Source organism: Pseudochaenichthys georgianus, chromosome 19, assembly GCF_902827115.2.
Source record: "Pseudochaenichthys georgianus chromosome 19, fPseGeo1.2, whole genome shotgun sequence".
Taxonomy (NCBI): domain Eukaryota; kingdom Metazoa; phylum Chordata; class Actinopteri; order Perciformes; family Channichthyidae; genus Pseudochaenichthys; species Pseudochaenichthys georgianus.
Window position 1 is genome coordinate 893,031 of NC_047521.1, and position 13,484 is coordinate 906,514.

Consider the following 13,484-nt stretch of genomic DNA (forward strand, 5'->3'; position numbering starts at 1 on the left):
GTGTGTGTACCACGGAGATTGGTGCATTTCCATAGACCTAAAGGATGCTTACTTCCACATAATCATCATCCCAAAACACAGGAAATTCCTGCGATTTTCAGTCCAGGGAATACCGTACCAGTTCAATCGACTCCCATTCGGATATTCCCTGGCTCCACCCACTTTTTCAAAGTGTGTGGAGACGGCGCTGGAGCCGCTACGCAGAGGAGGGATGAGAGTGTTATTTTATCTGGACGACCTGCTGTTGCTGGCTCGCTCCAGAGAGGAAGCTGCTTTACAGACGGTACAACTCGTATCTCACCTGTCAAGCCTGGGTTTCATAATCAATTGGGAGAAGAGCTGTCCTCTTCCCTCCCAGATCATCATGTATCTGGGAATGGAATTCAACTCAGCCCGCATGAGAGCAAGACTCTCACAGCGGAGAGTGTAGAATTTGACAGCTCTCCTCAGGCGCGTCACACCCGGCAGGGTAGTGACAGCCCTTTCCGTGATGCAGCTGTTGGGCATGATGTCAGCTGGTCACGTGGTGATTCCCCTGGGTCTCCTTCACATGAGGAGACTTCAGATGTGGTTTATTCGCCTGCGCATCGACCCCGTGCGTCAGAGGAGACGCAGGGTGTGCATTCCTCTATCCTTAGGTTTGGGTCTGACCTACTGGAAAAATCCCCACGTCCTGTCGGTGGGGGTTCCCCTCGGCAGAGTGACGTCACACACCTCTGTGTTTACGGACGCATCGCTCTCGGGGTGGGGGGGAACATGCAGGTGTGTGGGGACAGTGGCCGCCTCACATGTCCCTTCATATTAACACGCTGGAATTACTCGCCGTATGGAGAGTAATCCAGCACTTCGCCCCGTTGCTGTGGAATCATCATGTGTTGATTCGAACAGACAACAAGACGGCGGCAGCCTACATACATCGTCAGGGAGGTGTACGATCAGAGCAGCTGCTGAACATAGCCAGACGGCTGTTGTGCTGGGCGCGCACACACATACTCTCGATCAGAGCAGTACATATTCCCGGCGAGCTAAACAGAGGGGCAGACCTCATGTCCAGAGGAGGTCCTCGACAAGGGGACTGGAGCCTCCACCCCGAGCTGGTCTCCCAAGTGTAGAGCAGGTTCGGGAGAGCGGAGGTAGATCTGTTCCCTGCACGCGGGAACGCGCAATGTGCTCTCTGGTTCTCCCTGAGAAGGCAGGATCACCCCCCTCTAGGGGTGGACGCGTTCGCACACAGACCTTGGCCCAGGGTGTTACTGTACGCTTTCCCACCAGTCCCTCTGATCCCTCGGTTCCTGGACCGAGTGCAGGAGGAGCGACTGGTAGCTGTCTTAATAGCCCCGGAGCGCACAGGAGCGTCCTGGTTTCCCTGCATACAGAGGATACTGTCAGGGAGACCGTTGGAAATTCCGTGGCGGGGGGATGCTCTCTCCCAGGTGGAGGGAGCAATCAGCGGTCACCCAGTGTTAGGCCAACGTTTGTGGGCATGACCCCTGAACGGGAACACTTAGAGGGGCTCGGCCTCTCTCAAGATGTTGTGAGTACTATTCAGGGATCTAGAGCCGCGTCCACCAGGGCGTCTTACACAGCCAAATGGAAGCGTTCCAGCGTTGGTGTGTAGGGAAAGGCTTGGACCCCGTTGCGTGTCCCCAGCTGCCTCACGTGCTGTCATTCCTCCAGCTGTTGCTGGACAGGAATTTGGCCTATAGCACAATAAAAACATATGCGGCTGCATTTCTGCATTGTTTCATGCCATGGAGGTTTTGGGATCAGCACGGTGTTTAGTCACCCTCTGACAAAACGATTCCTACGAGGAGTACAGAGACTCAGACCGGTATCACGTGCTTTAGCGCCTCAATGGGATTTGGCTGTAGTGCTGTGCGCACTAGGTAAAGCTCCTTTTGAACCCTTGGATCAGGTTCCCCTGAAGTTATTGTCAGCCAAAGTAGCTCTGCTCCTGGCTCTGACATCAGCTAAAAGGGTGAGTGAATTGTCTGCTCTCTCTGTGGCTCCATCATGTCTCCAGATCCAAGGAGATGGCAGCTCGGCGGTGTTGCGCCCGAACCCGGCTTTTATGCCAAAAGTGATCACAAGCTTGTTTAGTTCGAGAGTGATAACCTTGGAGGGTTTCTTTCCTCCTCCGCATACATCAGAGGAGGAAGCCACATCTCATGTCCTTTGTCCCGTGCGCGCGCTGGCATGCTATGTTGCGCGCACGGCTGCTTTACGAAAATCCCAGCATCTATTTGTGCATTTCAGAGAGCGCTCAATAGGGCAGCCTCTATCTGCACAGCGCCTGTCACACTGGCTGTCTGAGGCTGTGTCACAGGCGTATGTTTCCCCTGGGTTGGATCCCCCGGAAAACCTTAAAGCGCACAGTACCAGGAGAATATCAACTTCTGCGGCGTTGCACAGAGGAATGACAGTAGAAGACATTTGCACTGCTGCATCTTGGTCTTCCCCCTGTTCTTTTATTCGTTTTTATTTGAGGGATGTCTCCCATTCCTCTCTGACACATTCAGTACTGAATAGCCTGCCAGAATGAGTAATGTCGGGGGTTTTTCAATTGCATGCCCTCTCTCCTGCCTGTCGGCACTTAGAGAGCGGCCTTTTGTTCCCCTCTCTTGATTGTTTTTTAACAAGTGAGACTCGATCTCTTCTTTTATAAACGACAGGTAGCCCGAGTAAGCCTACCTGCGTCCCTGATGGAGAAATATTCATTTTTTTAAATGCTATATTCCCCGGGAATGGGATGCTCCATTTACGCACAGCGAAATGGACATGGGTTATTAACTGAGTAGGTGTGTTTTGTGCTTCTGGTAACGGACGGAACCAGTGGGGCGTGGACTACATCCTGCTTCGCCCTTAACCCAATAGCGATAGCCTTAGAAGGCGAAGCCTTATACGATATAGGCCTGGGGTTACGTAATGTAACCCAGCTTCTATGAGTATAGGCGCAGCCCTCTAAGGTTCGGGCCCCACTGGCTCCGCGAATAGCTAAAGAAAAGCTGTTGGAGTGGATTGTAGGGCCTACTTCCTATTTATACGGAAGTGAGCCTGGAGGTGGGGCCCACGTCGTAGGTTGGCGTGGAATAATCCATCCCCACAGACATCTCATCTGCTGACTGCAATGACTTTCTGAATTTCTTCAATAGCAAAATCAACACCATCCACCTGCAACTGGCTGCATCTACAACCTCCAAAGACGACCCACAGTGGCTGAGCTCCACCAGCCACCAGCTAATCCCCACCCTGTCCAATTTCTCGGCAGCTACTGAGTTCTCCATCACTGAGCTTATCCGTAAATCCAAACCTACTACCTGTCAGCTCGACCCACTCCCCACTGCCCTCGTTAAAACCTGTGTGCCCTCTACTTGCCCCTTGATCACAAGAATCATTAACTTGTCCCTCGCAACTGGAACTGTACCGCCAAACCTCAAAACTGCTGCAATAACACCAACACTCAAAAAACCTGGAGCTGACCGAGATGACCTGAATAACTACAGGCCCATCTCTAACCTCTCCTTCATCTCAAAAATCCTTGAAAGAGTGGTTGCTGACCAACTTCAACAACACCTGGACAAAAACAACCTTCATGAACCCTTCCAATCGGGTTTCCGCTCAAAGCACAGCACCGAAACAGCGCTGGTAAAAGTCACCAACGACCTCCTCCGTGCAGCTGACTCTGGACTGCTCACCATCCTAATCCTCCTTGACCTCACAGCTGCCTTTGACACCATCTCACACGCACTGCTTATCGGGCGTTTGGCGGACATCGGGATCACTGGTACTGCACTCTCATGGTTTTCGTCCTACCTCACAGACAGGGAACAATATGTCCGTCTCAGCACCCACCAGTCAAGCTGCTCCACTGTCTCACATGGTGTTCCTCAGGGGTCAGTATTGGGTCCACTCCTGTTTATTGTCTACCTGCTCCCCCTTGGCACTATCCTCCGTCATCATGATGTCCATTTCCACTGTTACGCCGACGATACCCAGGTCTACATTTCCAGCAAACCCAACACTGCCCTCCCCCCAACCTCTCTCACCAACTGCCTCCAGGACATCAGGAGCTGGATGAGCAGGAACCTCCTAAAACTCAACGGCAGCAAAACCGAAGCCCTGCTGGTTGGCACCAAAACCACCCTCTCCAAAACCTCATCCTCCCCTGCCTCCAACCTCATCATTGATGGCCACTCCATCCCCTTCTCTGGCCAAGTTAAGAGCCTTGGTGTCATCCTGGACAGCTCCCTCTCATTTGCACCTCACATAAATAACATCACCCGGACTGCCTTCTTCCACATACGCAACATCTCCAGACTCCGCCCATCCCTTTCTCAATCGAACACTGAAGTCCTGGTCAATGCATTTGTCACGTCCCGCATCGACTACTGTAACGCCATCCTCTCAGGCATACCCACCAAGCTCATCAATAAACTACAAATCATACAGAACTCCGCAGCCCGGATCATCACCGGCACCAAGGCCTCCGAACACATCACCCCCATCCTCATCCAACTCCACTGGCTCCCTGTTCAATCCCGTATCAACTTCAAAAACCTACTGCTCACTTACAAAGCCCTACATAACCTGGCCCCCCCCTATCTGGCTGACCTTCTTCAGGAGTACACCCCCTCTCGCTCCCTCCGCTCCTCCTCTGCTGGTCTGCTGACCGTCCCCACCCCACGCCTCGTCACCATGGGTGCTCGGGCTTTTAGCTGCACTGCTCCCAGACTCTGGAACTCCCTCCCCCCGCACATCCGACAGTCAGACACAATCACCTTATTCAAATCCCAATTAAAAACCCACCTGTTCAAATCTGCTTACTCACTGTAGTGTAGCTTTTATTTATTTATTTATTTTTTTTAAATTACGGTGTCCTTGGGTGTCATGAAAGGCGCCTAAAAATAAAATGTATTATTATTATTTATTATTAATAAGTCTGTCAGTGCTGCACACGTGCAGTGGGGATTACCCAATAGCGATAGCCTTAGAGGGCTGCGCCTATACTCATAGAAGCTGGGTTACATTACGTAACCCCAGTTTTGTCTTGTCTAGATCTGTCTGTGGTTTTCTGTCTGCGTTGTGTTTTGTCTTGTTTAGATCTGTCTGTGGTTCCCTGTCGTTAGTTTCCCTGGTGTGTCTGATTACCCGATTGTGTTCACCTGTGGCCCCTGTGTTTTCTCCTCCCTCATCACCTGTGTCTTGTTTGTGTGATTAGTCTTGTGTGTATTTAAGTTCTGGTTTTTCTGTCTGTCTTTGTCGGTTCGTCTTGTGTATTGACGTGGTCTGCGGTGAGTGTTCTGTTCTGTGTTTGTTAATAGTTAGCCTTGTAATAAAGGAGCTATTTTTTGTCACATTAATCAGCATTTGGGTCCTGCTTCCTGCACACACCGTAACATTACGAACCGACCAACGATATGGGCCCAGCAGATCCGTTTGAGCAGGAACTAGTGGATTATACCGTTTCTTTGTCTGAGTACGCTCATCGATGGATAGGAGCGGTCAGGGTTCAGCAGCGAGAGGCTGCTCTGGCAGATGCATTCCACCTTACGATGAAGAGTCAAGATTTGGTTACATTTTTACCTGCCTGGCTTTTGGATTACCTCACGATTTGTTTTCCCGATCCTGATAGACCCAGGTCTCCCAATTCCCTTTTTGATACCACACGCATCGGTGTGGTCCGTTTGGCGTCAGCCCCTGCTTCTCACCCAGTGTTTGCTACAGTCCAGGAGCCATTCGCTGCTACTCGTCTGGCTTTTGGAGGTCCACAGAGCTTCCAAACGGCTCCTAAGAGGAGTCGCAAGGCCAGGTTAGCAGCACAAGCCCAAAAGGCCATGGTTCCAGAACCAGTTCAGCCCCCAGCAGCCATGGTTACAGCCCCAGTACAGGCCCCAGCAGCCATGGTTCCAGACTCAGTTCTGGCCCCAGCAGCCATGGTTCCAGACTCAGCTCTGGCCCCAGCTGCCATAGTCCCTTCTCTGGACCCCCTCTAGTCCCTCCTCTAGTCCCTTCTCTATTCCCTTCCCTAGTCCCTCCTCAGGTCATTTTCCTAGTCCCTTCTCTCGTCCCTTCTCCAGTCCCACCTCTAGTCACTTCTCAAGTACCATCTCTAGTCCCTTCCCTAGTCCCTCCTCAGGTCATTTTCCTAGTCCCTTCTCTCGTCCCTTCTCCAGTCCCACCTATAGTCACTTCTCTAGTCACTTCTCAAGTACCAACTCTAGTCCCATCTCTAGTCCCTTCTCTAGTCCCTTCTCTAGTCCCTACTCAATTCCTTTCTCAAGTCCTTTCTCAAGTCCCTCCTCTAGTCACTTCCCTAGTCCCTTCTCCAGTCCCCCCTTTAGTCACCTCTCCAGTCCCCTCTCCAGTTCCCTCTCAAGTCCCCTCTCGAGTCACCTCTCAAGTCCCTTCTCGAGTCACCTCTCGAGTTTCATCCCTAGTCCCTACTCAAGTCCCTCCTCTAGTCAATTCCCTAGTCCCATCTCTAGTCCCTCCTCTAGTCACTTCTCGAGTCCCCTCTCCTGTCCCCTCTCCAGTCCCCTCTCCAGTTCCCTCTCGAGTCCCTCCTCTAGTCCCTCCTCGAGTTCTCTCCTCTAGTCCCTCTTTTAGTCCCCTCTCGAGTTCCCTCCTCTAGTCCCCTCTGGAGTTCCCTCCTCTAGTTCCTCCTCTAGTCCCTCCTCTAGTCCCCTCTGGAGTTCCCTCTCTAGTTCCCCTCTCGAGTCACGTCTCAAGTCCCTACCCAATGTCCTGGTCCGTTGGAGGTTCCGCTGGGGGTCCTGCCAACTCCATGTCCTGTCCCGTTGGAGGCCCCGTCGACTACTCCTCTGCCGGGGGTCCTACCAATCGTATGTCTGTCCCGTTGGAGGTCCCGCCGTCTACTCTCCTGCCAGGGGTCCTGCCAGCTCCTTGTCCTGTCTCGTTGGAGGTCCCGCCGACTACTTTCCTGCCGGGGGTCCTGCCAACCCTTTTTCCTGTCCCGTTGGAGGTCCCGCCGACTACTCTCCTGCCGGGGGTCCTGCAAACCCTTTGTCCTGTCTCGTTGGAGGTCTGCCGTCTACTCTCTTGCCGGGGGTCCTGCCAGCTCCTTGTCCTGTCTCGTTGGAGGTCCCGCGCCGACTACTCTCCTCCCGGGGGTCCTGCCAACCCTTTGTCCTGTGCCGTTGGAGGCCCCGCCGACTACTCTCCTGCCGGGGGTCCTGCCAATCCTATGTCCTGTGCCGTTGGAGGTCCCGACGACTGCTCTCCTGCCAGGGTTCCTGCCAATCCCGTGTCCTGGTCCTCTTCCGTGGGGGATCCTGCCGAGGCCTGTCCCACCAGCTCCGACACCGAGTCCTGCCCGGCCTCCGGCACTGTCCCGTCAGCGTCTTCCTGCCCGGCCTCCGGAGCTGGCTGGTCTTCGCCCTCGAGCCCGGCCCTCTGAGAGCCCGGCCCTCTGAGAGCCCGGCCCTCTGAGAGCCCGGCCCTCTGAGAGCCCGGCCCTCTGAGAGCCGCAGTCTTCACCCTCGATCCCGGCCCTCTGAGAGCCGCAGTCTTCACCCTCGATCCCGGCCCCCTGAGAGCCACGGCCCCCCTCGAGCCGCGGTCTTCGCCCTCGAGCCCGGCCCCCCTCGAGCCGCGGTCTTCGCCCTCGAGCCCGACCCCCTGAGAGCCGCGGTCTTCGCCCTCGAGCCCTGCCCCCTGAGTGCCGCGGTCCTCGCCCTCGGGCCCGGCCCCCTGACTCTTCCTGCCACTGCCTTCGCCCCTCCATAACCCCCTTTTCAAACTCTGCTTTGCCCCGGGCCGTCCGCCCGAGACCCCTTCCGGGTCCTCCGCTGTGCCCCTGGGCTGTCAGCCCAAGCCCGTCCTCCAGACCCCCTCCACCCACCCTGTTGGCCCTAGTTCTGTGTCCCTCCTCAGGGTTACCACTTGAAGTGAGAGTTGAACTTACGATGCCAGAGGCGTGTTTGGGTTTGACGCTGTAGGATGCCTTCTCCTTAGCCTGCCGGAAACACTCCTCGGCTGCTTTTAACCTGCAATACACACAATATGAATGCAGTTTTTGAAAACACAAAGCTTAATTTGCCTAAGATCCATAATATCTTCACATTTTATTTTGGTCTTGAAAGGAATAAAAGAAGAAATGGGCCAGTTTTAAAGCTGCGTGACTGACCGCTCTTTGAGGATGACTTTGTTCTCTTTCTTCCACTGATCCTTGAAGTCGGAGGAGAACTCGTGCCAAACGCAGAACAGGGTGTTGGGGGAGACCTCCTTCTCTCCTGACTTGGCCTTCACTGAGAAGAACACGGTGAGCTCCATGAACCTGCAGGACACCATCACAATTTACTTTCTAACTTTAACCATTAGTTTCCCTTTTGATGTTTGACTTTAATCTAATATTTAGGAGAATTTACCACATCACTCCAGTTCTCAAAAATCTGCACTGGCTTCCTATTACACAAAGGATACACTTCAACATCTTAATTTCAACATACAAAGCACTTACATGTCAGAGATGCTGCTACGAGCCCAACAGAGCTCAAATATCATCAGGAGGGTTTACTCGTTGTCCCCAGAGTCAGAACTACATTTGCTGAGGCAGCTTTTAGCTTTTATGCACCACAAGCCTGGAACAAACTGCCTGCAATTCTGAGTTCCGCCCCAACTCTGGTGTCACAGTCTGCTCCATCATTCACCAGTAGTTTTCCATTCACCTGTCTCACCTGTTAACCACACCTACGTTTTAGCTCACTCTCTTTCTCTACGGCACCCATTAGTTTCACTGCCAGTATTTAAACCCTCACCAGACACACACCCGTTGCCAGATCGTACTTTGCCTTCATGCTAGTCTTTCACGCGTTTCTCATCAGATTGCCTACCCGGTTCCGACCCTGCCTGTCCCTGACCTGCCTGCTCTGCCTGATCCCTGATTCTGCCTGTCCTTGGACTATCCTGCCTTGCCTGCTGTCTGACCCTGCCTGTACCTACGTTGACCACCTCGCCTGCTCCCTGACCGGCCCTGACTCACCTTCTGACTGCTGTCCTCTGGTTCGTTTGCCTGCACATCATCCGGCTGATACTGTTCTGCTGGTATCCCTCTGTTCCCCCATTTTTTTATGTATGTTTTTCCCCTTTATGTTTCTCAGCCCCCTTGCACTCATTACATTAATAAACAATACTGTATTTACTGTTAAAGTACTCCTGTAACTCAATGGGTTAATGGGTGGTGGGTGGGTTGGTGGTGGAATTGAAATGGAGATTTTGATTTGTCAGCATGTGTGTGTATATATCTTGAATTGGAACCAAATGTACAGGCTCTGTATCACTTGCTTTTGTAGAAAAACTGAGAAAAGAAATACATATATTTACAAAAAAATAGAAAATAAATAAAAACCTTTCTTTTGATGCCTATCCTGGGATCCTTTAACCGTGCCTTATCATTGCACTTTTAGCTGCAACCATTAATTTATCTCTTTTATTAATAGTAAATAGTAATTAATAGTATTATGTTTTTGTTTGTGTGTTTGTTTTAAAAAATATTATGTGAAGCAGTTTGAATTGCCTCTGTGTATTAAAATGTGCTATACAAATAAATTAACCTTGAACCTTAACCTGTTAAGCCCAAGAGACCCCGGTACCGGGGCACTGCCACAACATCTTGCAGGAAACAGTGTCTGAGGGCATGTTCATTTAATAAACTATGAATGTTTTATATCCATGAAAAGGGAAGAAACTCATCTAACTGATCATTTACATTTTTTTTTCAAAAAAAACCCCCACAATGCTAATGCTGAGCCTCTGAATTAGCAACGAGCGAAAAATGTTAACAGATGACTGCACCGAAATTCACTCACAAAACCTTATTATTTATCTTTGGCAGTGGCGGCCGGCCCATGCGCTATGGGCGCCGCCCCACCTCTTCCCACATACAAAAAAAATAATTAAAATTAAAATAAAAAAAAAAATATATATATATATAGGCTATATTTTATATTTTTATTTTGAATGAACAAGGTAAATATCATACAATTGGTATCAGTAAAATGTATAATCTAGAATAAAATGTCGTTTAAAATTGTGTTACGATGTCTAAAGTTACTGATAAGTCACATGTCTCCTGCCTGGCCTTGCCCATGGCATTAGTTTATCATTACCGGGCAGAGCCCCCGAGCCAAACAGCCGCAACCAGCACGTTGCAAAAGTCTCTATAGTAAACTGTGCCGCCGAAACATAATTTCAGCCAATCAGCGCCGTAAAATATTTTGGTCACGAGGGCGCTCACGTTGGCGCCCACGTTGGCGCCCACGTTGCTTACGTGCGTTGACGTGAGTTGCTTTTTAGACTCGTGAGTGACCAAGGTCGGGGACAGATACGATCTGTTCAGAAACTAGAAAAAAGTTAAACAAGTACAAACCACAGACTGTCTGTGTCATGGAGAATACAGTCGCTGGTTTATTTATGTCTGTAGGCCGTTGTTGTGAGTGTGGACGGTCGGAGCATATATAACGTTAGCTTAGCCAAGCTCCATTCAGAAAACAAGCATTCTAAAAGGTTTTTCGCCTGCCGTCTGTCTGCAGACTTGTCAAAGCATTAATTCATGGTTTTTACTAACCGGTATCAGTATGTTGTTACGTCGGCATCATTTAGAAACGTGTATTACAATTTAATCACGGTAAAATATGTTCATTTTGTTGTAGTTGTAGCTCCCGAGCCAGCGCGTCTTGTTTGAATGATGCGAGTAAACACAGCTGGCAGCCGCAGTGAAACTCGAGCGACTAGAGCGATGCAATAGGAGCGTTAACTTTAGAGCGAAGCGAATATTCGCATCGCGTCCGGTCTGAACGCAGCATTAAAGCGAGCTCCGCGCTGCACTGGAAATGCGCCATTCCATCACCAGAAGTCCTAATTTAAGGGGTCATTTCTCCCAAAAAAAAATGTTTTACTCACTATATCAACCGCCCCACCAAAAATATTTTCCACCAGCCGCCACTGATCTTTGGTGCACATCTCAACCCATCGTGAGGTGACACAGAATCGAGGGGTACCCTTCATTATCACTCAATTATACGAACTCGCGGAGGTAATAACAAGAACAGACATCAAAACATATGGCGCTAGGTAGCAAAAAACGCTAACATGGCTCACCTGTGTCGTAGTCTGGTCAAAAGTTGTCTTCAATGGCATTAAAACGATAAAAACGATGCTGAAGTTAATCCATAGGTTAATCCAATGTGTCTGTGTCCCTTTGAAACGATTTCTGATAATCCATGAGCAATAAACCTGCTTTTCGGTTTCCAGATGTCAGAGCTAGAGCTATAGCTCTCTAGCTTCACTCTCATGCAAAACTGCGTCCGCGAAGCCCCCACCTTTTTGTTTTACCATGTGTGTGAGTGGGGAGATTCCCCTTCGATTCTATTGGCTCTAACGGTCAGAAAGAGATGTCAATCACCAAAATCGACCAATGGGTTCCAGAGAAACGGTAAAACGATAGTTATGGCTGTAACTAGGTTCTATGAGTCCCGGATGACCGCTAGAGGCGGTGCTTTAGCACTGGATATGTCCATCGCGCGCATACGCAGCTCGAGTACCAATAACAACAAAGTCACCTGTGACCCACGTAACACCGGCTATATCAGCCGGTGTCGTCAGAGGATCTGTTCCCAGAATCTTCTCGCGAATACACAATAATTCTGAGTGACAGGATACTCTGGCGGTCATCCGGGACTCATAGACCGTAGTTACAGCCGTAACTATCGTTCTATTTTGTCCCTACTGACCGCCAGAGGCGGTGCTTTAGCACTGGATGACCTATACCAACCATGTCATGAAGAATCCAAGCACTTACTCACCTAGCTGGAAGTAGCGGAGCTTGGCAACAGGACCACACCCAGAGGGTGAGGAGTGGCGACATTGACCCGGTAGAACCTGGAGAATGTGCCAGAAGACGCCCATGACGCCGCGGTGCAGATGGTCTCCAGGGGCACCCCTCTTAGGGCAGCCCACGATGTTGAGATGATTCTTGTAGAGTGACATCTGGCCCCTGATGGCGGGGGGCGGCCACTGGCCCCATAGGCATATGTGATGGTATCAACCACCCATTGGGACAGCCGCTGTTTCGAGAGAGCACAACCCTTCCTAGTGCCGCCATGGCAAACGAAGAGCTGCTCTGACTGCCGTATACAGGCCGTAGCATCAATATACGCCCTCAGGGCACACACAGGGCACAGCAACTCAGGTGTGCCGCTCTCCTGTGGAATGTTAAAGCGTGCCAGCTGGATAGGCCGATTGGAGTGGGCTAGTGGAAGCACCTTGGGCAGGAACGCCACATTCGGCCAGAGGGCAACACCCGAGCCATCGGAGTTCCACCTCAGGCATGTACTGCTTACGGAGAGGGCATAAAGCTCTCTGACTCGCTTCCCTGAGGTTATGGCAAGCAGAAATGCTGCCCTTCAGGGACAGCCACTTAAGCCCGACCTGGGCCAGGGGCTCGAAGGGAGGAGATGATATGGCATCCAGCATTAGGGACAGGTCCCAAGCCGGGGCTCTTGGGGTGCTAGGGGGACGCTGCCACAGAGCCCCTCTTAGAAAGAGGGACACCAACCTGTGGTGCCCCACTGTGGCGCCATCGACTCCGACATGTTGGGCAGAGATAGCAGCCATATACACCTTCAAAGTGGAGTGAGAACGTCCACTATCCAGAAGGGACTGCAGGAACTCTAAAATGGTGGCCACGGAGCAATGTCCCGGATTCTCAGCCTTACTCACACACCAGTGGGAGAAGAGCTTCCATTTGCACTCATACGGTGCTCGAGTGGATGGAGCTCTGGCATTCAGGATAGTTTCCCTGACAGATGCCGTGAAACCGCCCAACAGTGGGTTGGGCCCTGCAGAGGCCAAACCCAGAGCTGAAGGCGGTGAGGGTCGGGATGCCAAATCTGACCCTTGAGCTGTGACAGAAGGTCCTTCCTGTCGGGGAGACGCCAAGGTGGGCTGCAGCAGAGACTGCGCAGCAGTGGGAACCAGACTCTCCCCGGACAGCAGGGGGCGATCAGAAGGAGCCTGTGCCCCTGAGTAAGGACCCTCTGAAGCGTCTGCAGTATCAGAGGCAGCGACGGGAAGGCATACAGGAGAGTGTCCGGCCAGTCGTGCGCCAGGGCATCCTGACCCATCGGGCTGGTCACCTCCGTCGAGGAGAACCAGAGGGGGCAGTGCCTCGACTCTTCCGAGGCAAAGAGGTCCACCTCGGCCCTGCCGAAAAGGCTCCAAATTGTCTCCACCACCTCTGGGTGAAGCCTCCACTCCCCCGGTAGAGGCTTGCGCCGTGAGAGGAAATCTGCGACCTGATTCAGGTCTTCTGGCAGAAAGACTGCTCGCAGACTGGCGAGGCGGTGGAGCGCCCAAGGCAAGAGGCTCTGTGAAACGCAGCAGCTGTGCGGACCTGGTGCCCCCCTGGCGGTTGATTTGGGCAACGGCGGACATGTTGTCCGAACGAACGAGCACATGCCTGCCTA

At 51.8% G+C, this 13,484-nt stretch overlaps 1 protein-coding gene across 1 annotated transcript in view; it reads right to left on the reverse strand.

The window, feature by feature from the left end:
• Nucleotides 1-13,484, reverse strand: part of LOC117464299 (formin-2-like) — a 46,571-nt gene that overhangs the window by 5,785 nt on the left and 27,302 nt on the right. The window contains 2 exon segments of the mRNA XM_034106669.2: nucleotides 7,925-8,006; nucleotides 8,147-8,296. Of these exon segments, the coding sequence (XP_033962560.1) occupies nucleotides 7,925-8,006; nucleotides 8,147-8,296 (232 nt within the window).